The 26,902-nt window shown below is 40.2% G+C and overlaps 4 protein-coding genes across 4 annotated transcripts; all 4 read right to left on the bottom strand.

Moving 5' to 3' along the window:
* Positions 1-2,968: 2,968 nt before the first annotated feature.
* On the bottom strand, positions 2,969-7,227 carry LOC108012315 (prominin-like protein). Its single transcript, XM_070996366.1, has 12 exons — positions 7,098-7,227; positions 6,646-7,043; positions 6,437-6,584; positions 6,247-6,375; positions 5,999-6,186; positions 5,691-5,855; positions 5,499-5,629; positions 5,098-5,433; positions 4,932-5,041; positions 3,823-4,756; positions 3,405-3,544; positions 2,969-3,329 (listed from the first exon to the last, which is right to left on the bottom strand). The coding sequence occupies exons 2-12, from the start codon at positions 6,920-6,922 to the stop codon at positions 3,116-3,118; spliced, it is 2,772 nt and encodes a 923-aa protein (XP_070852467.1). The 5' UTR covers positions 6,923-7,043; positions 7,098-7,227; the 3' UTR covers positions 2,969-3,115.
* An 837-nt stretch (positions 7,228-8,064) lies between these two features.
* LOC108012700 (chronophin) lies at positions 8,065-9,410 on the bottom strand. The gene is made up of 2 exons (XM_017078128.3): positions 8,621-9,410; positions 8,065-8,561 (listed from the first exon to the last, which is right to left on the bottom strand). Exons 1-2 carry the CDS (start codon positions 9,361-9,363, stop codon positions 8,381-8,383), a joined length of 924 nt encoding a protein of 307 aa, XP_016933617.2. The 5' UTR covers positions 9,364-9,410; the 3' UTR covers positions 8,065-8,380.
* Positions 9,411-9,576: 166 nt separating this feature from the next.
* LOC108012716 (glycerol-3-phosphate phosphatase) lies at positions 9,577-10,660 on the bottom strand. The gene is made up of 2 exons (XM_017078144.4): positions 9,873-10,660; positions 9,577-9,817 (listed from the first exon to the last, which is right to left on the bottom strand). The coding sequence occupies exons 1-2, from the start codon at positions 10,640-10,642 to the stop codon at positions 9,625-9,627; spliced, it is 963 nt and encodes a 320-aa protein (XP_016933633.2). The 5' UTR covers positions 10,643-10,660; the 3' UTR covers positions 9,577-9,624.
* Positions 10,661-20,603: 9,943 nt separating this feature from the next.
* On the bottom strand, positions 20,604-22,572 carry aly (always early). The gene is made up of 3 exons (XM_017078057.4): positions 22,414-22,572; positions 22,075-22,317; positions 20,604-22,000 (listed from the first exon to the last, which is right to left on the bottom strand). Exons 1-3 carry the CDS (start codon positions 22,512-22,514, stop codon positions 20,671-20,673), a joined length of 1,674 nt encoding a protein of 557 aa, XP_016933546.2. The 5' UTR covers positions 22,515-22,572; the 3' UTR covers positions 20,604-20,670.
* Positions 22,573-26,902: the final 4,330 nt, after the last annotated feature.

Consider the following 26,902-nt stretch of genomic DNA (forward strand, 5'->3'; position numbering starts at 1 on the left):
TAAGAGTTCTGTAAATACGTATAACTTAGCAAGAATGCAAAGCATAAACGAATACCAAAGATATGAAATATAGATTTTAATTGAGATTACTGAAGTCCAGGAAAGGGGATCATAAGTTATTGTTAAATGATGGTAATGGGTGATACAAATTTCAAAAATATTTTAAAGATATAAAAATAAGAAATATTTATTTTACACTGTTCCGAACCTATTTTTTATATTTTTCCAACAAATTTTTTATGCTCTAACATTTTGTTTAATATTTTTAGTAAATTTAAAAAGCATTACCCAGTTAAATATTCTTACCTAAAATAATGATTCAGTGACCCCTTCTCCTAATTGAAATATACCCTAATTTATTTAGGTCTAGCTTAGCTTTAATATTGTATAGTCATAGCAAATACGTAATCGAAACTAATATAATAAATTCAACGATTGTGCAAATAAATGATGATGAGAAATCCGAAATGCTTTTAGTGTGCGAATAACTTACCAAATTTTCGGAGGACTGATTTGCATTGATTTTCAGATTTTGCACCGCAATTACCACAGTCGCCATAATAGCCAAAGTTTACTAGCCAGACGCAGTTTGGAAAATGATAACGAGCACTTAAGACGGCCACTTGCAATTCAATTTGGCCGGGTCCTGTCGGATAATTGCCATCGCAGTGTCAGGCCGATGGGAAAATCTCGGTCCTGTTCTCGGAAAAATCTAAACTGGGGGCGTGTTACGGATGGGTAAGGATGAGTAAGGATAAGGCGGGGTATGGAGGAGGTCCTGGCGCATTTGCGTATCTTATGCTAAGCACGTTGGCAGGATGTCGACTTTAGTCAAGACAGTCGTGAAGCCGGTAATAATGCTCCACAGTCCCACAAAGGAATTTAAATAATAATAACCATAACAATAGATACAAACACACACGCACAAATGGGTGGTGGATGTGGGTTTGGGGTTGGCGAGGTCGGATCGCCCAGGTGGCAACCTGCCGGAGTGAATTACCGCCTGCACGTGAGCCCCAAGCTAATAATGGGGATATACACACCGATCTAAGATAACAGCAAATAATTGGAACAAGGAGAGCCAGCCAAAGCACAGCCCATTTGAACTGGATATTATTGCATGTTTCCTAAAACTGTCATGCCCACATATTTGTGTTTGCTGGTAATATATGCTTTTAATATCCCAAAATGAAAGGTCGGGAGATTTGTTTTAATTGAGAAAATTGCCGGTTGAGTTGACAAGTCAACATTCTATTGGAAGAACGATTTTTATTATTAATTAATATTCTTCAGGCATAGCAATTTTAGATATATCGGATTAACAGTTACATTTAAAAATATTTTTGTGACTTATAACTTGAAATTCATTTTTATAAAACCCTTCAATTTTATATTTTATATTTAAAAAACAACTATTAATGGGACAGCAAAAATGACATTATTAATTTTCAGATAAAACGTTATAATTAATTCCCTTAATTTATTTATTAAACAAGTTAAATATTTAATTACAAAGTATTTACTAACAATTTTGTTAGCCTATATAATTTCGTTTAATTGACTTGATAAATTCGACTTCTTGTTCAACAGGCTGACAGAGCCATTTAATGTACAATACAGATTATTCGAAGCCTTGGTTAAATTTTTAAACCATATTTACCTTCCTGTTCGGTAAGTAACCCGACAATAAGCACATAATTAAAGGTGTGCCTTTCTGAGAACCTGGCAAACCTCATGAAATACTTTAATGCCTCGAGCTTAGCGATTTGAATCTTTTTGTCGCTGCCAAAACAAAAGCGGCCAGAGAACTCTATTGTTCCTGCCAACACTGAAGTGTCACCACGCTGGGCGATAATAAATCAGGCCCGGATAATGTCAACACCAAGGCCCCGCCGACCCCGAGTACATATTTCTGCTGATGACTTTGTCGGTGGTGTCGCCCTAACAGTTTGATGCGTTTTTGATGCTACAAGGATTATCATTATTCGGGCTTCAAGTGGCGAATGGTGATGGTGATGGTGCTGGTGCTGGGGCCTTGGATTGAGTCTTTGACAAACGACAAACAGTTTTTTGGCTTTTTGCGAGGGGAGCGTCGATGACAAAGTGTTGACCCTGTCGAGCTGTTTGCTAATTAATTAGCAGCCTTTTGTCCGAAGCATCGAAGCTGTGTAGCGTCAAAAATTTAATTAATGTTGGCCATGTGAATCGCCGGAATTCCAAGTCTTCAAACTTCGCACTTAACTTTCGCATCAGGACGAAACGAGAGGCGGAGACAATGGCAAACAATGCCAAACATCGGGCATTGAGATGCCGCGTAACAAGGAGCACTTGTTCTCCGTTTAATACACAACTAAATTCCCCAGGCCCCACTTTATCCGGCGGAATGGCACTGACGTGGGGAGCCGGAGGCGTCCTGACAGCTATCCACACTTGGGATCTGAACGTTAGTGCCAAGTGAACCCAACCACGGACATTTCGCTTCATTTCGATTTTTTTCCAGCCCACGCACTCTTTGCACACTTAAAAAAATATATAGTAATATGATTTAATGCTGCGTTATAAGGACTTAAATCTGCAATTGATATATATCATATTACACACCTAAATATAAAATATGCCTTAAAAATGTTATTAATATTTATTCTCTATTCTGTTATTTCTCGCAGTGTTTCTGTTTGCCTCCGTAGCCCGAAACACTCGCATAATTAGCTTTGAACGGCCCTCAATTACAGGGCAACGCAATCTCATCCCTTCACAGGGATAGTTGACAATTGGATGGGCAGATGCCACAAGCAGAAAACAAACAGGGCCCTGTAAACAAGGCCCAGCGTTTTGAATTGACAATAAAAGCAACGAGAACCAAAGAAAACAATCGAATACAAATTGCTAGCTCAGTAAAATCGGTTATATGGTGGACTATTCAATGCTCTAACTACTTTTACTATAGTTAAAGAAAACTACGAATTACTTCATACATTAATTTGTGGATTTATTTAACACTCCACTTAAATAAAAACAAATTATGTTCTACTCTCACATGTAAAATGTAGTAAAACTTGTGTACCAAGAATTTTGTAAAAACACGATAAAAATTGTAAAAATGCTTTCAGATTTGCTAGTCGTCCTTCTTCTTCACTTCGTCGTCGGAAGTTATTATCAGTAAGCTGTCCGAGGACATGTCGGTGGTCGTCTCTTGGAAATCCATCTCGAAGACCTTGGTCCCGGCACCCGACATCCTGCACCCACAATATGCCTGCTGACCACCACCGCAGGATATGATCGGAGGAGGTACATATGGCTCCCCAGTACAAATGGGACAATTACGGGCTCTAAACGATGTGATATAAAAGATGGTATTATATGTTAATTTCCCTATTTGAAATACAACTTTAAGAACAACTTACCCAGCCACAGATGCAAATCCACCGATTGCCACAATCGGAACTATCATGATTTTCGTGTACAGGCACATGAGAAAGTGGGCCAGGATCAGCACGGGTATTAGGAAAATGGCGCACAGTAGGATTCCCACCCAGTAGCCGTTCTGCAAGGATATATGATTGCATTGGTTATATTTATCTTAGTTAAAATATCAGATTTGTATTAAAGTAAAATCAAAAAATAGCTAAGTATTCCTTAAGCATACTTTACGTACAAGGTATGTCTTCAAAATTCTTATTAAATTTAATATTTAAACAATTTTAACTGACATCTTAAAAACAAATGATTAAATAATATATTTAGAATTATAACTTGGTGTTTTGGAACTTGGTGTTTTTTAAATATCTGAATCTGAGTTTACAAAAACCATAAAGTACTCACTATCGGATCGACCAGTCGTCGGCAGACCAGTTGGACACTGCGATCGTAAATGTAGCTGAGGGGTCGGCAGTGGCCCACATTCTGGTTGCACTGGGCACTGATGTAACCGATGTACTCCTCCGCCTGCTCGTCCACCACCATGCTGAGGTTCTTGCCCAAAGTGTTGATGAACTGCACACCACGGTGCTGGATGAAATCCTCCGACCTGGCCACTGCCTGGAGCAGTATGTGGATGCTGGTGGCGAAGTTGTAGTTCTCGTACAGGATCAGCTTGTCGATGGTATCCAGCAGGCGAGTTATCTTCTTTATGTGGGACTGTAGTTTGTTCCCGAAGTGTTCGACGTAAGCCTTGAGGTGGAGATTCTGATTCTTAAAGTTGATGACCGCCTCCTTGAAGCTCTTGGGGGATATGGTTTCGGACAGATCGTAATACCTATCCGCCAACGTGTCCAGACTGATTGGAGCAAACTGGCTGCACAGGATCTTTGTGTAGAGGGTGCTGTGATAGTCTGCCAGTTTATCGTTCCGCATATCATTAAGTTTGCCCCTCTCCTCCGTATCCAGCAATACCACGGAGGACAGATCCCCCCGAAAAACGTGCTTTTGCATTGGCATTTCGTTGGTGATCACCTGAATCCGCATTAGATCGTCCACATCGTAGATTCCATTTACCCGTAAATAGCTAAATATAGCCTCGTCCTCGCGACAGGCTGCTATGGCAGAGGATACTTTCAGGGGAACCACTGTCGTTCCATCCTCACGGGGCATTGCCTGCATGAGATTTACGGAGGGTTCCAGAGTTCGGAATAGCGTGTTGTTCGACATATCTCTTAGGGGAGCACAGGCTCCCTCGTAGATCACCACTCCGAGAACAAAGTAGAACAGTCCCACCAGGAAGATGAAGGACAGGATGAAGAACAACAAGATAATTGCACTGGGAATAGGAAAATACATTATAAAGTTTTAAATATCTTCCTTTAATATAACAGGAGATATTAACATTGCTTAAAAAGTATAACGCTTTGGAATTCTGTTCATTTAATAAAACCGAGACAGTTTTAAAATCTATTCAGTGTCAATTCTCTTTTTAATTTATATTTAGTACTTACATTAGCAGGAACCAAGATCCAGTTACTTTGCTGCAAACACCATTGCCAGGACCTGTAGAGGTACTGCCGAGGCATCCGAAAAGCAGAGCAAATATCAAAAGAACCAGTACCTGAGGGTTTTTTAAATTCATAAAATAATATACTCATACTTAAATAATATACTTACAACGATAATCAGTATGCAGACGACCAAGTTGAGTGTGGAACGGCTTTCGTTGAACCTCTCGTAGACATCGTCAAAGGACTTGGAGGAATTTAGAGTGGCCAAGTGAACTTGACTGATGACGGCATCAATTGCATTGGTTACAAACTTCGCCTGCGCCCTAAATGTTTCCTTGGCGAGGGAAAGATCCCTGTAGATGGGCGGCGAAACGCGATCCAACTCCGACTTGATCTTCTCCTGAACTTCCCTCAGTCGAGCCAGACCCCTCTGAGGAAGATCTGCTAACCCGGTCGAAACGATCTTTTCCAAGGCGTCCACATAAACTTTGGAGTCTGGCAGCTGAAAGAGTAAAAAATATACCATATTTTAGGATTTCATGGGAACACTTTTTTGGTCAGACTTGCCTCCTCCATATTCAGACAGGTGGACGTGTCTATAAACTGGATATCGTTTCGGGTCAAAAATCGTCGGCACTCGTCCACTCGACAAAGAACTGACACGGCAAAGTTTGTCTCACGTTTAACACCTCGTAAACCTGGTCAAAATATACACAATTATTTATTTAGGAAACAAACCATTCCAATTTAATATAGTACCATCTCTTAATTGGGCGGTCAGGAAACGGATCTCTTTCTCCAGAGAGTTAACCTGCTTCATTAGATTTAAAGCCTTTGGTGTATTCGCCAGAACTCGTGCCAGTTCCTCCATAGAATTCGCCTCAGATGTATCGCTCAAGTCCATGAAAACGTGTAGATGGGCCTCTATTACGATTTAAGAGATACAAAAAATAACAAATTAAATAGGGCAAGTTAATAAGGTGACTATAAGATGATTCTTTTTAGGGATCCATATTGTCTTCAAAATGAAGTATAATATTATTTAAGTTTAAATACTTTTAACTTACTTCCTAGAAGATCAGTGAGGTGTCTTTCCATTTCCTCGAAATTGTATACAAACAAATGATGGATGTGGTCTGATACGTCCCTCAGAAAAGTACAGGTGTCCTCGCTGCCCATCCTCATGGTCTTCGAGGTGTCCTCCAATCCCAAGTCCAGTGTTCGATTCGATAAGAAAGCAATGATGAGGCCCAGGCTAAGAAATGAAAATAAAACATAATTTCTAAAGAAGTTAAACTCATAATTATAATCTTACATGATGGGCAGGATGAGTAGGAACAGGCAGGCTCCGCAAATTAAACGTCGTCTCGCATCTCGATCTTGTTCGCAGGGTGGACATCCTTGTTTACAGCGACGACAACAACAAAAACAGCAATAACAGATACTAAACCAAAGAATACCATAAGGATCATTGGGGAAGAGGATTTTAGACTAAGAGAACTTACCCCAAACACGGTATACTGATAATGATGATCATTATACAGATCACCAAAAAAATGAACAACATGTAGCTCCTCAACAAGTCGTCCCACTCTTCCTGTTCCACTTTTGGTCCCAATACATAGGTTTCATCGTTCCTCAACTTGACGTAACCTAAAAAAACTCTTAACTTAACCTAAAAACTCTTTTGAGTTCACATTCACGTATAACTTACCCGGTGGAATTGGAGGATCATCGGTAAAAATGCCGTTTAGGATGTTCTCCCCGATTCTATAAGCGGGTTCCATGCCACCGGTTTGGACTTCTGGTGTGTCCGAGTAGTTAACCACCGACAAATACTGGGTAAACTCCGCCAGAGGCCAATGCACCACGCCCATTTGTTCGTGGGTGGTGCCATGTCCTTTGTAGCCAGTACGCCAAACCTGGGAAGATATACATGGGAAAGTAATACCCAGAACCGCAATAGGAACAAACATTCTAAGGACTCCCATTTTAGAGCAGAGCTTCACTTTTGTTTCGATGGATGGATTTCCAGCGGACCTCCTACTTCTTCTTATCAGTTCATTCAAAGCAGAGCCTTGAAGAACCTTCCCATTGCACGATCCAGCAAACCTGAGGCTAATGCACAGTTAAACCATAATGTTTTTACATATTTATTTCAATCACCTTGTTTTAAAAAAAACTTTTAACTAATTTAATATCCACTTAAAATTTGCAGTCGCCTAAAATATTCTTTTTTTTGTTTGTTCAAGTAGGTAAAATTAAAGTAAAACTAATCTAAAATTACAGATAAGTCAAAAACTATTGTGTCGAGAAAATTTTACAAAAGTTACATTACCGTCTATAAAAATGTACTTTGTAATGCAATGAAGTATCGGTTTAAAATTCTAGGAAATCCAAAAGAAAAATGCCATTGAAATTACAATGCCCACTCGAAATGACTCGCACATTATTTTCCCATTGACTCCCACAGAACAGCTGAAAACACACAAATAGGCGAGTATAAATAGACAATATTTACAAATTGTGACATTCAATAACTTGGAAACATGCCGAACTGACACCTATCACGACCCCGCAGAAAGGACCAAGAAAAAAAAGGACAACAGATTGCAAAAACACACTTGGCGACGCCGCTAAGTATGCCACACGTTTTGTGGGCCATATATTTTATATGCGGCTACAGAAAATGTCTGGCGACGAAAAGCGCTTTAAACACACCAGAGGCGTGTCCATGGCAGCCATTTCGACTGCCAGTTGACAGGAGGTACACTCAAAAAGTACAATTTAACAAAAACTAAGATTATTTATTTTATTTAATGATCTAGAAATTTAGGTATTGTAGGATGCCATACAAATCAGTAGGGCTTTCATATATCTTTTGCATGTAATTGTAGGTGCCTAAAAGTATGCAGTGAATAAAGTATAGTCGTCTTTCTGGATGAATTAATTGTACTTTTGAGTGCGAAATATATTGTTGCATACTTTTAGACACCAAAATTATATTTATAAGTGATTTTGTGTTGAGGCATCCCCTAAAAAATTGTCAAATTTTAAAATTTGAAATATTGAATTATTAATATAATTAAAAATCATTTTGGGAGCGTATATTTGAGAAATATATTATTTTTTTATTCGGATGTATTTTTATTAGTGCATATAAAGAAAAGAGGATATCCCGCGTGATGAGGAGCAGCATCCCAGACGGCATCTGTCGGACACGCTCGACGACGATGGCGATGAAGTGACGAACACACCGTGGATATTTTTCCGTATTTCTATTGTTGCTGTTGTTGGGACTGCAAGTGTTCGACTTTTGACAAGGGACCGGCAACCCGACAAAGGAAAGGCCCCACATTTTTGGGTGACATTGAAGGCAGGCCGACCTTTTGGGGTATTGATTTTATGCAGAATTGGTTGGCAATGATAATTTACAATTTGTATGCGGTCTAGCAGAGGAACTCCAGCAAGTGGCCTAAACTGGGAAGGTAGGTATCCGGTACCAAGACTTTCTTCTTTGGGTCGCCCTCCTCTATGATCTTGTGGACCTCCTTCAGGCTATTAACGCCAGTGCCAACCATCAAGGACTGGAAGCCGCAGTTCGCTGAGAAGTGGATATCCGTTTCGAGTCTAATCAGAGAGAATAATATAAAAATGAAGGTGTGTTCCCCTTTCTAGGTAAAACTTACGTATCGCCCACCATTAGGGTGGTCTCGGGCTTGATAAGGCCGGATTGCAGGAGGGGAGCCGCGATCCAGGGATTGGGTTTTCCCAAGATCAGTGGTTTTCTTCCAGTAAGGGCTTTCATGGCCGCCAAGGTGGCACCGGCGCCCACCATCACCCGATTATTGCCGATGGGATAGGCGGCATCCAAACAAGTGCCCAGGAACATTATCCCAGGATTCAGCAAATAGGTGCCGGCACGAACCAACTTGGCCATGTTGAAGCCCTCATCCCGACCCACAAGAACGGCTCCCACATCGGGATCCAGTTTTAAATCCGCGACGAACTCGTGAATGGGCTTCTCCAGCGTTTCAGACACTTTCATAGAGCAAACGCCAAGTGCCTCCAGCTCTTGGTGAATTCCCCTCTCACCCATGACAAACGCCTTCTTCTGGAACTTCTTCATGAGCAGGAAATTAGCACACGAATAGGACGAGGTCAGGACACTATCTTCCTCGATCGTAAAGCCCAGATCCTTTGCCTTTTTAGCCATATCTATTCTGGAAATCTCCGAGTTGTTCGACACAATGAAGGTCTTTCGGCCGGAGGTATTCAACTGGTTAAAGGTGTCCACTGACCCATCGAGGGCCTTCGAAAAGTGCCAAAGGACTCCGTCCGCATCGCAGATCACCGATTCGATGGAAGACAGCCACTGGCGAACCCGTTGTTTTGGCAACTTGGTCAGGTCGGAGCAGGTTTGCTTAAACATAGCTCACCGATCGGATCTTGTGTTCTTAAGTCTGAATGTTGACTAAAAACCAGGCGAAGCATTGATCGCTCAAAATATTTTCTAAGAAAAATTGAACGGCAATAGGATTTCTGAAAACATTTTCCAAAAATTAAATTTTATTAAGTTTTGTTGCAGATTAATATAAAATCAGATACTTATTAATCCATTTTCAGAAGATATGAGAAGTTAACTTCATAGTTTATTCATCATTTACTAAATAAAGGCTCTGCTCTTTACATTTTATCTATTCCGAGAGGATAAGAAGGGCAAAAGGTTGGAAAGTTTTGGCACATACAGGTCGGGAACTTGCTGATATAAAGAGGGAACCTTGGATGCCTGGTCTTCAATCGCGTCCTGATAGCTATTGACCCCAGTGCCCACCAACAAAGTTTGAAAGCCGCAATTGTAGCCAAATTGAATATCCGTATTCATGCTGTCAGAAACAAGTTGAAAACAATATTTAAATAAATAGAGGTTATCAAACTCACGTATCTCCTATGATTAAAGTCCTCTCCGGCTGGATTACTCCCTGACGCATCAGGTCGATGCACATATAGGGATTGGGTTTTCCGCAGATGAAGGGCATCCGTTGACTGGCAGCCTGGATGGCGGCCACCATAACCCCTTCGCGGGGAACCATTCGTCCAGGAGCGGCTGGAAAGGCCATATCACGACTTGTGGCCACGAACATGATCTCGGGATCCTTGAGATAGCAACTGGCCTTTGTCAATTTGGTCGCATCGAAATCCTTAGCATTTCCCACTACCACTGCACCCACATCGGAATCCAAAAGGAAACTGTGGATGTCTTCTGGCATTGAGAAGCCCTCCAGAGAAGATTGATCCAAGGGCAGTGATTCGATACCCACCAACTGCAGTTCGTCAACGAGTCCCTGGCCCCCCATCACATACGCTTTCTTTTGGAAGTTCTTCTCCTTCATGAATTTGGCTAAAGCCTGGCCCGAGGATAGGATCTCATTTTGGGCCACCAAGAAACCCATTTCCTGGGCCCTCCTGCAGATTCCCGCCACCGAAGTCACCGAGTTATTGGTGCAAATATAGGCCTCTTTTCCCATGGCGCGAAGAGCATTAAAGGTTTCCGGTGCCTTATCAATTACTTTATCGTGGTTCCAAAGAACTCCATCTCCATCGTATATGATCGTGTCGATGGTCTTTAACCACTGTTGTATACTGTACTTGTTGAGGCCCAGAATTTGACAACCGCCCTTCTGGACACACTTATTTAAGGCCAAATTCATTATTATTTCTGAAGGGAATTACCTATTTGTGTAAGAAACTATGTAATAAAATTGATTACTTTGTCAAGGCATTTTAATAATAAACATATTTAAATAACAACGAAGAATCACGGAATTTATTTCTAATGAACGACTAAGCTACATTATATATTATTAGATATTTTCCGGTCGTAAAAAACGAATCTCCTCCATGTCTCTAAAGTAGTTTTATAACGACCAGGCAGACAGACCAAGAATTCACACTAAAATGGGTATGTTCGCTACGTTGCAAATAATAATTATAGCTTGTTCACGGCGATCTTATAAACTTGGAACTTGAACTATTGCCCTATAAATATAACCATCAAATATAACCAAAACCGAAATGTTTTTGGGCGCAGAACTAGATTAGTTTTCAGCAGTTTTGGCTGCAGGGCTGTCGGAATCAATTGAAAGTTTTGTCCGGGTGTCTGGGAAAACTCAGTACAGGCTTTTCTCTTTTCTGCTTTTCAGCTGTCTCCGACGAATCCCCAGGAAAATGTCATTGGCGACGCATTTAATTCACTAAACTTTGCACATTTGTTATATGGAATGGAAGGGAAGGGAATGGATCGGTCGAGGACCAAGTTGCGGCTTGGCGGTGTGGCAAACGTCGCGGATAACTTTTAATTGTGCGCAATGAGCGAAGGCCAAGTCAAGCGGTGAATTCAAGGAGAGTTCCATGGGGTTTTTGGGGTCGGATGAGGGCGACGTTGATGGTGAAAGTAACCACCCACTGCTCCCACCCACTTTACCGGTCCACCCTCCCAGGGGAGCCACTTCTGCTGCTGGCGACGAATTTTCGCCTCTTCATGCAGACACAGAAATAAAATAATACATATTTATACCCGTTACTCGTAGAGTAAAAGGGTATACTAGATTCGTCGGAAAGTATGTAACAGGCAGAAGGAAGCGTTTCCGACCCCATAAAGTATATATATTCTTGATCAGGATCACTAGCCGAGTCGATCTAGCCATGTCCGTCTGTCCGTCTGTCCGTCTGTCCGTCTGACCGTCTGTCCGTCTGTCCGTCTGTCTGTCCGTCCGGATGAACGCTGAGATCTCGGAAACTATGAGAGCTAGGCTATTGAGATTTGGCGTACAGATTCCTGAGCTTCTTACGCAGCGCAAGTTTGTTTCAGTAGACTGCCACGCCCACTCTAACGCCCACAAACCGCCCAAAACTGTGGCTCCTACAGTTTTGATGCTAGATAGAAAATTTTAACTGAAATGTAATGTTCTCATCAATACCTATCGATTGACCCAAAAAAAAGTTTGCCACGCCCACTTAAACGCCCACAAACCGCGAAAACCTGTGACGCCCACAATTTGCATGCTAGATAAAAAATTTTAACTGAAATGTATTGGTGTCGTCAATACCTATCGATTGATCCAAAAATAATTTTGCCACGCCCACTCTAACGCCCATAACGCTTAAATCTGTCTACCGCCGGTAGGTGGCGCATTTTAATTTCGCTTTGCTGCTTGCGTATCTCCATTTCCCTTTGAGTAACGGGTATCTGATAGTCGAGGTACTCGACTATAGCGTTCTTCCTTGTTTTTTTTTAATTACATCCAGTATACAATTTGTACAGAAACGAAAGTCTTAAGGTCTAACACCACAATTAATTAAAAAAAATTTTTAAAAACTTTAGCTTATTTGGGTTTACTTATTATAACCAATAAGTATCTTTATATATATAATTTGAATACACTATGCAACGAAAATTGTACTTTCTGATTTTCCTAGGTAAAAGCGATTCTAAAATTTATAAATTTCTTCTTCATTTTTTAATAAAATAAAATTGCCAACCTTTTTAAAATGAATGAATAATTATCGCAACTGTATAAAAAATGGATTGCGAAATCGGTTCAGCAACAACTAAATATAGATTTAATCAATCAACCTATCATAACAATGTTATCTTATCATTTAGAAAATGGAGTCTTAACTTTAATTGTAATATTTCTTAGTGTAAATTAAAGATAAATAAATATTTGGACCAGTGCACGCCACCGGCTGTCAGCTGGGTTGTCCCGTTGCGCCAATTAAAATGGCATTCGCCTTCATTGTTGATAACGTTGTCGCCTTCGAGGAGCGCCTTTCGAGGGGTCCCCAAATCCGACACTTGTCCGGCTGTAAGCCAAAGTCGGACCAGAATCCCGGATTCCGTCGCACCTTGACATAAATTCATTAAATCTCTTTTCCCTACGGCAATTTCGCCCCGGGACTGCGAGCATTTAGCGGATTTCTCCAGCTCTTTGGATGGGTCCGTGTTGAATGGCCGGCGGTCAAAAGTGTGCAGAGCCCCTACCCCCATTTCCCCGGACTTTAAAAAAGCAACGCAAATTGGCAAACGAGCTGAATTTGCGGAGGAATTTATGGCTGGGCTGCCTGAGGGGTAAATCAAAAGCTAACGAGCGAGTTTTGCGCTGGCCACCAGACCAACAATCGCGATTTTTCAAATTTCCTCTTGTAAATAAGGAAGAGTTTGCACATTACTTATGGGAACAAATTGTGGTGGGATTAATTAGCATTCCTTAAGCATTTCCCTTAATATTTGATTAAAACGTTTTAGGTCTAAAGTATTACATTTACGCTAAGGATAACAGGGAACAAGAGTTTAAAAACACACCCACAAATCACATCATAAATTACTTACAGAATAAAGTATACATTTTTCTTGGTACTAAAGCCTTTAAAAATTTATTTGAAATATAATAAAATAAAATTATTTAATTAGGAAGAAACCTTCTCTTTCAAATTTTCTTTGAAACAGTAGTCGCCTGTCTGCCCAAATTGGTTATACAAAAATGTTTATGTTTTACTGTTTTACCTGGGCAAGAGTTTTGGGTGAGTGGGCAGCTGCACACGAAGCCTACTCAATTTGCTCAAGTGGAAAACGCTTCGGATTTTTCCATTTGCCTAGATCTCAATTTATTCGAGTATCGGGCTTAAAAGTACATTGATAGATGGGGGTGAATTCGAATAGAATGCATTTTCCGAACTGAAGGGAAAACAAGACAAAAACAAGGAGGCGAATTCCAATCGCCAGACATCGAGAGCAACAGTAATAAATGAAATTTTAAGCACAAAGTTTGGTGAACTTTTTGCTTGAGTTTTGTTTTTTCATTCCCGACCCCAGAAAAAGAAAACGGAGCGAGACCGAAACCGAAACTTTTTTATTAAGTTTAGAAGGCCAAGTTAATTTTCCGGACCCCGGGGACTCCGCCTGTTTTCCCTAATTAATACCTCGAGACGGGCTGGCCAGAAGCGAAGTATAAGAACAAATCCACTTGATTTATATGCTAATCGTGCTTGACCTGTGGGCACAACTAACACTTCGGGCCATCGACAGTTGCCTAAATCGAATCAAAGTGCAGGAAAAAAACCCTGCTGACACCAGCAGCAAAGGGGAAACTTTAAATTATCCGCTATCACCGAATAAATCATCCACAGATAGCATCATCAGCTGGGTCACAAGGCGCAATTATTTGTCCAGAATGGATTGCTCTTTGCCCGATTTGCTGCCACTTTCGACTCGTTCTGGTGCTTGAGGACTTCCGTGGAAAGCTCGAGGCGTTTTCACACGAGGGATAAATCATTATAATGGAGTTCCTATTAAACAGCCATTTATATAAATTAAATTAAAGAGTTTTATTTAAAAATGTACACTTTAAGGTATACAAGTTATCTAAAAAATATGCCATATATAAACATTTTGCTGTTTTCTAATTTATTTTAATTTATTCTAATATTATTACTATTGCCAAAAATATTTTAAGTTCTCTTTTTTTAATTTCTTCACAAAACACATAAAGAAAACCGTTCAACACCTGAGGTACCTACTCTATATCCAACTTATATACCCTCGAATGACCCTTGAACTCGATCCGAGTCTAATCTATTTTGAGTGGTGAGTGATGGACAGGCTTGGTGAACAACAAGCATCGTCTGGAAAGCTTTCTGTTGCATTTCACCAGCTTACGAATGCTAAGCAGAATTGAAACGTTTTGCTTTTTTACAAATAAGGCACTGGGACAGGAAGAAAGGAGAAAATCATAAATACGACCCATATTTCATTGCCATGGTGATTTCCATAAACGCTAGAGACAATTATTCGCTCATGCTACGAGTTAAACTACTCAGACCAGATTGAAAACCGAGAATAAATCCCAGGATTTTGCAAGGCAATGCAAAAAACGGAAACACGTGTCTGATGCAGGGCAGAAATAGAGCAGATATGACGATACTTCAGAATGTCCTTCGTTTTGCATCCGTAAAATATGACAAGAGGATTGGATGGTCTACTTAAAAATCTGCAAGGATTTATTAATGATGGTGGACTTTTAAATAAATTAAATCTATTAACTACTTTTACACCCTGGAATCATATGCTACTTTCTATACTTTCATATTTTGTAGGCAATAATTAAATCTGATCGCTTTTCCTGAAAAGCATTAATCCACTTATGTCAACGATTTCTCAACTTAATAATTAGGTCAAGTGTCCAATTAATCTTAATTACATTTTCTTATTTCATTAACTTATATATTTCTGGTTTTGCACCTTTGCCGGAAAATATTTTTGATTTTATGGAAAATTTTTCTCTGCTAATTTGAATAATTATACCCGTTACTCGTAGAGTAAAAGGGTATACTAGATTCGTCGGAAAGTATGTAACAGGCAGAAGGAAGCGTTTCCGACCCCATAAAGTATATATATTCTTGATCAGGATCACTAGCCGAGTCGATCTAGCCATGTCCGTCTGTCCGTCTGTCCGTCTGTCCGTCTGTCCGTCTGTCTGTCCGTCCGGATGAACGCTGAGATCTCGGAAACTATGAGAGCTAGGCTATTGAGATTTGGCGTACAGATTCCTGAGCTTCCTACGCAGCGCAAGTTTGTTTCAGTAGACTGCCACGCCCACTCTAACGCCCACAAACCGCCCAAAACTGTAACTCCAACAGTTTTGATGCTAGATAAAAAATTTTAACTGAAATGTATTGTTCTCATCAATACCTATCGATTGACCTAAAAAAAAGTTTGCCACGCCCACTTAAACGCCCACAAACCGCGAAAACCTGTGACGCCCACAATTTGCATGCTACATAAAAAATTTTAACTGAAATGTATTGGTGTCGTCAATACCTATCGATTTATCCAAAAATAAATTTGCCACGCCCACTCTAACGCCCATAACGCTTAAATCTGTCTACCGCCGGTAGGTGGCGCATTTTAATCTCGCTTTGCTGCTTGCATATCTCCATTTAGCTGAGTAACGGGTATCTGATAGTCGAGGTACTCGACTATAGCGTTCTTCCTTGTTTTTAAATATAATAATTAGTTTTGGGTGCAATCATATGTAATTGCCTTATTAATTGCATCTTTTTGATTTCATTAACTTGTAAATTTCTGATTTCCGTCCTATTTCCCGCCTCGCATGCACTTTTAATTGTATTAACTGCGGTTGGTCGCTTGAATATAAGGGCCAACTAAATGGCAATCAGTGCACCTTATTCAGCCGCACAAAATGTAAATGCCAAACTAGCAGTGGCTTAAAGTGAGGCCAGCCGTCTGTCGCTGGTAGAAAATGGCCCTGGCCCACGCTGCGTATGAGCAATGCCACACTTAAAGCCTTGGGGAAGGCAATAAAGGACTTTTGTGCTGGGCGGCGGTTTAGGTCTCGCCGAGCGTGCATTAAACCAAATTACGACACATTATAATTTGTGTGAAAAGTGTCCCCGAAAATTCATTTGTGAGATCCAAGATTTGACAGCCAACCGGCAGACATGAAAATGTACGACAATATATATTTTTATGTACTGCAGATAGCAATGGGCCCAAGGCCCAAAACATTTGGCAGATGAGCAAATAAACTGGGCAAGATTGTGGATCTGTGTGCAAGGCTATCGGATGTGCAGGACTGGATGTTTGTTCACTTCTTAAATTAATCTTAGTCAGCAAAAGTGTATGCCATTTAACAAGGCTAGACGGAGTAAGGTGAACATAAAGTATCCCATGCTAAACAAATCAAATACACAAGCTTTTAGTGCAATTTACGCTATCAATATAGATTGAGATATAAATGATATTTTTTAAATTTTGATCATTCAGATAACTTTTACTATGCTTTATTTTTGAGGACTACCGTTTTTTAAATTTTTTTCAGTAAGTGATAAAATTTGATGAGTTTTTCCTAAAAATTTAAAAAATAGGAATCCAAAGTTCAACAATTTTAGAAGCCCTTCTATGGCCGGTTGGTTTCCAATTACTGCCAGCAATATGTGTCGCAGCCCATTGGCTTTCCACAAAAACGAAAGAACCAACTCGAGACTGAGGGTCTGTCATGATGCCGTCTAATTGCTCTGGGTTTTTGTGCATCTGTGAAAGCCTCATTCTGTGAATATGGGATATGGAATATGGCATGGTGGCCAGGTTCAGGACCAAGTTAAATATTTTCCCATATCGATTGATGGCTCAACGCTCCAAAACAAATAGTCGCACATATTTCAGGCATAATTAAGGCTGCGGCTCCCGCAACACGCGACGTCAATCATTGTAATTTATAACGTAAGCGGAAGCGTAACCAAACTTAAGCCATTATTTCCGCTTTATGGAATAAATGCCGCCGGCTGTGCTTTTGTTTTCCTTTTTTTTGCCACCATTTTCACTTAGTTTTCCCACGTTTTGCGTTTGTGTTTGTATTCGCTTTCGTTTCGTTTTTGTTGCACATTTGCATTTCGTGTCCCGCTGACCCGCTGACCCCTCACCCCTGACCTCTGTCTTCCAGCTGCCGCCACAAACTGCTGCCCATTTCATAAATCATTTGGCACACACGCACACATGTGTGAAAAGCACACGCACAAATACACTTAAAGATAGTATCCAAGATACAAATAAATAATAAAAACAAAAGCTTAGAAATAAAGAATTAACTAAATATATTCAATATTATTTTAAAGTCTAAACATGTTATTTAGTCTAAAATTACAATATAAATAGAGCAATTTTTCTTATACACTTAAAAATATTTCACAATCTTTAATTTTTCTTTCCATATTTAAAAATGTACTCTTAATTATGACTTAATTTTTCTGGGTGTATTACGAGTAGAGTTTCAGACTGCCGCGCATTGATTTACAACCGCATAAAATGCTTCACTTACAGCTCTTCTTCACCAAAACTTACACATGCGCTTACATTTCCCAGGTGGGGGAATATTAATTTTATATTTATTATGTAACCGACTGAAAAGGCCAACCATCAATATCAAATAAACCAATTACACAACAATGGCAATAAGCTGATTAAAAGCTGGAAACCCAATAAGTATGCTATATAAAGCGTTGCATTTAAAATAATTATATTAAACTTTAACATTTATTTGATATACTTAATACTTAATGGGCCATTTAACACAGCCAAATAAATTAAGATCAACAATCAACTTGGTTTATGTTTATGCATAATTGTGAGCAGGCAAAAGCTTAGGACAGACTTTATATTGTTAGTCATATAAAATAAAAAACTTATTTATAGCTGTATAGGTCGGTAAGCTAAAAAGTTATCAAAATGGAATATTTGTTTTTAGATTATTATAGGATATTTATTTTTGTGCTCTTCAAATAAAAGCAATTTTAATAATTGAGGTACACCCCCCGTCGAGTTTTAGGCAGAATAATGCCAGAAGTACCCTTAGAGCCCACTGCGATAAATGATTAGCCCATGGCAACAAAACATGGCCAAGACAAGAGCACTAGTCCTGCCAACGTGGCACGCCCACTCTCACTTCCGCCCCAGGGCTTTCTAATCAGCGAGCAATTGCTGACCCAAATTTTTTGGCCCGCTATGACTTAACCAAAGCCAAAGGCCAAACCATAGATGACAATTTAATAAAGCAAATTGAGAGGCTTGTGGCGAAAGTTTCCTTGGTATTTGGATTAATCCGTCCCACATCCGCAGCCACATCCGCGCCCACATCCGCACCAGCCTTTCAGAGTCGTTAATCAATTAGGTTGCCGCTTTTATACGATTGCTTTGCTGGAGGCATGTGGATGTACGATTATATATATGTTGCCACTTAAGCTGTTATGTATTGATTCAATTCCATACAAACGACGCCCCGCCACGCGCAAATATAATTAATGATCGAGTGTCAACAAAAACTTTAGCCATCTCGAATGCATTATGTAAGGCGACGTATTGAATTTCATTTAGCACACGTAGCCAAGTTTTCCCACTCGACTTTCCACGCGGGTACTTGACCGGATAAAGTTGTCCAGCCAACATTTATTTGCTGCCATTTGTAACGTTTTTGTTAGCTGTTTTTCCTCGCAGGGGATCCCTAATGCCAAACTACCAAGTCGGGCCACTTTTCCAGTGGTGTACAAAAGTTTCCAGGATGTTGGGATGTTAAAAATAGATAGTTGGAGTTCAGAAATAAAGGTTATATCTGAATGAAAATATCATATGGTTATATAATTACCGAATTGTTCCAAATAATATTGGTGGTAATTGTTTTAAAAAGTTTTTGAAATATATATCATATAATATTATAATAATAGTATAATATATCTAAATATATGTAATAAAATATTAATATAAACAATACTTTGCGTTCAAAATAACTTATATTTTTTATTTTTTTTTTTTATAAAGGTATGCATTTTTCCATGCTCATTAAAGAAATTGTACTTATATCTCGGCTTACTTGGCTGTCAAAAATATTTATTTTGTTATTAAAATAATTTAATTTATATTTAACCACCTTAAATCCAAAGCGTTTACCGCAGTTGTATTCTGCCAGGCATTCTGCACTCCATAAATTTATAGCAGTATTCTCCGCCGCCCCTGCAACTTCAACGCATTATAAATATTTACGAGCCGGCCCGCTCGGCAGGATTCCATGGAGGATGCGAACATCTTGGCTGGTGTGCGTCCTGATGACGACACATCCCAGAGCCAAATGGCCAGAGTCCATTCCCGCAGGACACTCGCCATCAGTGCTTTTGCCGATCATTTCTCCTCCCGGGGGAGAAAGAGGGACGCAGTGCAGCCGGAGGCATATTAATGATGTCTTTATGGCGGCCACATGGGCATGGGAAAACTCCTCGGTGGGACTGGCTTACCCACACAATTTACGAGCATGGTGCATCCATCTGGTAATTAAAAAATAGAAAACACTTTACTCGTAAATGCTGATTTATGTGGTTGCAGCGTTGCAGTACAAAATTTGGATGCAAAAGGGACAATTTGAATACCTATTTTTTGCAAGGGACCTCGGTTTGAATGAAGATTAAAACACTAAATCTTTTTAGAACTAATTTAGAAAATGTTGTAAAAAATAACTAACAATGAGATATATCTATATTAGTTTCTAATGTTTGGTATTTAATATATTTCTATAAATCTGTAAATATTATATTGTTTTTATTTGATTTTAAAGTTTTGCATTAAATAAATTTGTATAATTATTATAATATTATATTGAATTTAATCATTTCGTATTTATAAGTAGAGAAAAATTGCAAAGTCGAGTTTGGTTTGTTTCGAAATAAGTGAATTTTGGGGAACTATAATCAGCTAAGCTCTTTGTACGCCCCAGAGAATATTCTTTAAGTTCCAGATTTTTAAATTCCCTAGGGACTATTTTTTTCTGGAGTGCACTCCTAACGGTCCCGTTCACATACGCATTACTTATTTGCTTGCCAATCTGTCAACTGTTTTACGGCTGACTTCATGTGGGACGTGGCCCCGGGAAACTTGTACGTATACGTATATTTTAAGAAGCAAGAAGAACAACGTGCCTCCCCCTCGAATGCCCATCGATATAAATACTCCGAAGGCATTACAGCGATGCAACTCCAGGAGGAAGAGGTAGCTTTGTAAAGCTTCTCCGCCGACAAACTGCCAACTCCCAATGCTCATGACACTCCAACTAATTGAGCCATAAATAAGGACGAGGCTTTATTTCAGGTTTCTGGTTTCAGAGGGTCCAGAAATGTATGCCTAGGTTGGGGGATCTGGCTGTGCCTCGACCACAAAGTTGTAGACACCATCCTCCGTTTGCATGGGAGCCTGTTGGGTGATTTGGAAGCGCTCCGGTTTTTGGATGGCCTTGAACATGGCCACCACTTGCTGACGCAGGGGATTTAGGGACGTCAGAGCGTCCTCGAATTGGACGCCCAGCGCGGGCGGGACATTATCCTTCATATGGGATATCAGGTCGGCCAGAACCGCCTCCATATCGGCGCTGTTCTCGCGACCCATCTTGCCATTGAGATACAGAATGGTTTGAAGGTTGCAGACGAACTCCCGGATGCGATCCGATTCTATCTTCAGGGATTTCTCACTGCCGAACGTCTTGAGATCCAGTTCTGCCTGCATGCGACACTTCTGATAGACTTCGCTGGCGGGACGTCCTCCCTTGGCCTCCTGCTCCTCCTCCTGCTTCTTGTACTCGGCCAGGTGCTCGTAAAGGGTGTGCAGCGGTTCCAGGACATCCGAGTTCACCCGATGCAGGGTTATCATATTGGCCGCATAGCGACGCTGGAGTTTCTCCCGTTGAGGTGTCATCTTGGCATCGCGACGACTGCCCGAAGTAGAGGAGTCCTTGCCGCCCTCGAAATCCTCGTTCATTTTTGATATTTCCATCACGGTTTTTTGCTTAACATCCAATAGTTTCCTTACCTGCAGCACCGATTCGAGGAGCTCCTTGGTATACCTCTTATTACCGAACTTCTCGTTCTTGGCCGTCTCCGTTTTGAATGGAGCCGATTTGATGCCGTGCATCATAATGGACAATGGCAGAGTCCTGTTGTCCTGATCCGAATAGAGCCGTGAGTCCTGCAGACTGAGCACGGCTGTTGTGCCATTTTTGGAGAAGCGAACCAGATAGCTACTGTCCTGCGGATCGTAGTCCATGACATGGCCATTGATGATGCCCTTGAGGGAGTGTCCTTGCAGAAGCCCGACGACCTTGGCATCCGGGGCCAGGGGCAGGGGAATGCGCTTGGGTACCAGCTCCAAGTAGGGACCGTCCTCCTGGTGGTTGAACTGATACTGCTGCAGCTGCCGGACAATGCGACGAGAGCGCTCCATCTCCTGGCGCTCCTGTTCGATGAAGGCTGGCGAGAACCGACGGGCCTTTCCCATGTTCCGGCGCAACAGCTGCCATCCCCTGCGTGGCAGGTGGCGGGTCTTCAGCATCGGACAGCACTCGCATATAAAGCGCTCCATGTCGTAGGCGCAGGCCAGGATCGGTTTGTCCAGAAAGGAGTCCACGAACTCGCACCAGATCCACTGATGTGAGCTGAGTTGCCGCAGGAAGTTGTACAATCTACAGGAGGGTATAGGAAACAAGCAGTTCTAGGGAAGATCGGCTTTATGGATGCCCTTCTTATAACTACTGACCTCTTTCCGGGTATGGAGCAAATGGTATGGGATTCCTCCTTTTCTTCTTCTCCTTCTTCTTCGGAAGAACATCCTTCGTTTTGGTACCATTCTTTTGTTTCAGTCTTCAGCCGATTAGCTACCTCATCTTTCATCAAGTTTCTCTTACCAAAATCAGGTCGCTTCACAAATAAATCATCTTCTTCGCAGTCTTGCTTTGGTTTTTTAGGTTTCTTCTGCTGACGTTGACGAATCTCTGCCATTCTACAAATATTACCAGATGGCTTAAGGTTAAATATATGGTTTATGCATGCATACTCTGTATGTAGATTTGCAAAATAATATATATAAAATTCTTACGTTGTCGTGGCCAGCAATCCAATATTAGCCAGGAACTCTTTTTCTTCGTAGTTTTCAGCTTGGTTTTTTGAGACCTTAATAGTTTGTGGTTCAATTGACATGCTGCAGCGGTCTACTAAGGTTTTTGTCTAAAATTATTTTATCAGATGATGTTACGGAATTAATAATTAATTGACATTTGACATTTGGTCTCTAGACATGGGTTTCCAGCATATTTTAGTAGATAATAATGTGGTAAGGTCACATTGCAAATAGTGTTATTTAACACTTAAGTGATTATTCAAAATCAATTTTGTAGAATTTTTGTTTGTTAAAAAAATAAATTGAATTAAATTTTTATGCCACAATCGACTGTTCACAATTTTATGTCACAGACCAACAACTAAAATCGGATTATATGCATTTTTTTGCTGTGAAACCCGGTATGCATTTTATTGCCCATTTCCCCTTCGCAAGCAAACATTGTTTTTCTTGTTTAATTCATTGATTTGATTCTTGTTATTGCACATGCTGGAGCTGTTGATTTTCCGAATGAAATCTGTTGAATTTTTAATTTGGAAAACTTTTGTTTGATTTTCGCTGCTGGTGAAAATTGCATAACACGACAATGGGTGGGCGAAACTCAATTTAGGGAAAATAGTAAACAGGCAAAGTTTCGCCGGACTCGCAGAAGACTTCCATGGTCGAAATGGTCGATGGTCGTACTGGCCATTGGGGCGCGTAATTAATAAAGTTTGCATACGACTGTTGCCCTGGCTAAAACAGCCGCCAACAAATTTCAGATTACGTAAGTGGTACAACATTATTGGCTGCGCACTTTTAGCCTAATTTCTGTGTCTGTGTTGTGGTAAGTACTCCTAATTTCGAGTGTGCACTTAAAACATCTATAAATGGTAATCATAATTTACCAAGCAGAAGTGTTTAAAAAAACCTTACGAGTAAAAACTTTATTTCAGATAATGAATTTTAAGTACCGTCAAAAATTTAAAATTGATACGGATAAGTTTAAAACTAAATATTTGTGAAGTATCTTTCTCTTATTTTTCTTTAAAACAAAGCTAAAAATTGCATATTAAACTAATGAAAGATCAGCGATATTCCGGTAAAAAAAAAGGTATTATTTCGAAATGAATCCATCTAGCGTTTGGTGTACTTTTAGACACCTGTTTAGGTGATTTCACAACACCAATAATTTTTATATTCCTGACATTTAGCGTGAAGAGTTTTTCCGAGTGCCTCGAAACCACCGGCACGTGTTGTGGTTGGCTTCTGGGAAAAAGGAAATTGGATATCCAGACTTAAAGGAACTTAAAGATTCCTCCTGCCACCGGGATATCGATTGCTTTCCTCACCTCATTCAATTTGCTGTTCACACAGAACATCCGGATAACCAGAGACCCGGAGACCAAAGCGGGGAGATACCAATTTTAATTTGCATTCCTTTTGCCTCGAAGGAGCAGCGGGTTGTCCTAATGCAGGACACCTGCAGCTAGTACTCACTTAATCAGCAGACGGGCAAAGGTGAAACAGGTGGCGAAAATGGCGAGGCTGGGGCCAACAACATGCGCTTAAAATTAAAAATCCAAACCAGACAAATGGTTGGGCACCACATGCTGTCGCCGGTTTTCCAGTTCCAGGATCACACAACAAAACATTGACATTGAACTAATGAAAGCTGCAGGCAGCCTGCCACGCCCACACACCGCCCACCCAAGAGATTTTAGCCAGCAGAATGGGCGATGATATGTCGTGCCAACGGGTTATTCATGTGCACGAGTACATATATATGCACGCAGTCTCATGCGGCTATATGTATGTATGTACCCTGTATGGCGAATGTTGGCTTTTGGTCTGACTCGCTTTCAGCCTGCGGGGCATTTTTGCACTTGGCCAAAAAAACTGCCTTTTGTTCTGGCTTAAATGTTTAACAGCGCCTGACATCATGTTCACAAAAAGGTTAAGCCAATGAACCAAAAACACAAGAGTTCAAATTGCCAAGGGGTCCCTAAAAACACGGAGCTATATCAGAAACCAGTAGAATATTACAACCTTTTATACAGGTGTCTAAAATTATGCAACACAATATATTAATGATCAAAAGACTGTGATGTATTTTTTGAAGCATACTTTTAGACACCTTACAAATAATTACAAAGTACTGGTACTGATTCTGTAGCATCTCTATAATATGGTATGTAATAGTGATTTGGAAATGGTCTCTTGCATAACAAATAAAACAAAAATCCTATTTTAAATAAACTTTCTTACTAATTTCTCGAAAAAATCGCTCTCAGTGTAAGATAGTTTCGCAAGCTTGTCGAACTTAAATTCTTGAGCTGACAGCCTTGGCTTCTTCCTCGTCTACACGACGGAGTCCCCGCCTTATACTTATGGCTTTTACTGTGCATTTACAGTTTATGACAGTTTGAGGACATTAAAATTGAAGCAGTTTGTATCGCCAACTTTCAGTGGCCACATGGGGTGAAGCTGGCTTATCGCCACTCGCCATTTTCATGGCCATGGACCATATTAATTGATTCGAGAGTTTGGTCTTTAAAGCGGGATTTTACAACGGACATAACAAAGCCACTTGGGAGTCTGCGAAAGTCATTGACTTTCTGGGGAAAGTCACGTATCAGCCGAAAAAAAATGCAGACTTGCAAAAAGGAAATACTCCCTGGGACAAAGCTCCTTTATATTTATACCATATAGTCACACATTTGTCGCATTAATTGAAAGCGCGAAAGTGACAGGCGAAAACTTTTTGAGGGCTGAACAATTTTTCGCTTTTTATTTGGTTTTTTTATCAAAAGTCATTTGACAAGAGGGGCGCTTTCAACCGTTATCATAAGGCCACAAAAAAGGGTCCAAATCGGCCCTTGAAAATGCCAATAATAATTATAAATATATGCGAATGCTACCCACATCAAAGTAAAACAAAATTTGAACCTGGGGGAAATGTAGGACAAACCGCAATAAAAACCCCAAAAATTGGGTAAATAAAAATAAAAATGAATACCATTGACGTGTAAAATATCACCTTTGTGGTTTTGCCATTCGATCGGTGAAAAGTGAAATTTATATATGCAGAAAACGAGTTTCGGTTTTCTGGAAATTAAAATTGCCTGCCAAAGAGTTTCACAATTTAAAATTTAGATGTTCCCCTTTCTTCTTAAAAATCCTAAATTTAAACTTCTTTAATGACACAGTCAGAAATCTCGTTCGCTTCTGCCCCAAAAATGACAATGATTCCGTGCTGCGAATTTTCTCGGGTTTTCGATTTCAATTACTATCGCTTTTATTTCAATTCATGTTCAATTTTTCCAGTTACTTTACAGCCATTGTCTGCGGCAAGGCGCCTTTGACTTGGACTCGTCCTCCTGCTGCTGACATTGGCTTTTTATCGCAGTTTTCCTTCGGTTCGCCGGCCCGTAAAATGCTCATGTGATTGCATTGTCTCCATCGTACACAGAAAACAATCTACCATATTTCTTCTATAACCAATTTTGGGAGTTGGCTAGATACTCATTTTGAATTAATGGGTTTCAATAGAACTTAGATACGTTCTCAAGTAGCTTAATTAGCATAGAGTAGGATTTATTTAACAACAAATATATGTAAATATAGACAAGTTCTGTTATCGCAGTATTCAAAATTTGTTTTAAGCACTGTAATAAAATGTATATACAACCACTTTGAATAAAATATGCTTTTCGTCTAAGCCATGAACTTTTATTTTTAAGTTAGTGGTCTTTAAGTAGCTTAATTACCATTAAATAAATAGATTTTATTAAATAACAAATATATGTAGGTATAACCAGTTTCAATCATAACTTCGTTTTAAACTTTTCATTAAAATATATTTCTTACAAACATTTACGACTTGCTAGATATTTTGCGATTTTATAACGGTGTACCATCGAAATGGCTGATTCAATTGGTAGATCTATTTGGCCGATTCAACGTAGACAACGGGGCGGATGGACAATGCAGCAAATCCTCTTATCAAATTGTCATCGTCATTAAATCGCAATTAGCCAACACCGCAGCGAAGGCAGTAACAACAATCTGTCGAGGATTTGGGGCGCCTCAATTGCTGACGACAGCAACTGGAAAAACAGAAAACTTTTAAGCGGAAACACGCGCTTGGCTAGCTGAACTTTGCTGTCCTGCGACGGCCTTAGAAACTCTGAGACATCCCGAAACGTCCTGGATGAATTCGCTGCCCGAGTCAAACTCAAATTGACTTAAGCGCTGCTACTGCCAGCAGTCCCTGTCCACTTTCATTAGCCAAAACAGGGGAGGAGCTCGGGATTCTGGATTCAAGACTCCGGATTTCAGGACCCAGTCATTGACACCACCATTGTCTTTCTTTCTATTTCAGTTACTGCCTTCTGTAGGCAACTCCCAGTGCTCTCCACTCAACTTGAAGTAAATCAGCTTAGATGATTCCGCCCGATTTTAGCCTGTCACCGAGATGGAGATACCC

The sequence above is a fragment of the Drosophila suzukii genome, chromosome 3 (assembly GCF_043229965.1).
Source record: "Drosophila suzukii chromosome 3, CBGP_Dsuzu_IsoJpt1.0, whole genome shotgun sequence".
NCBI lineage: Eukaryota > Metazoa > Arthropoda > Insecta > Diptera > Drosophilidae > Drosophila > Drosophila suzukii.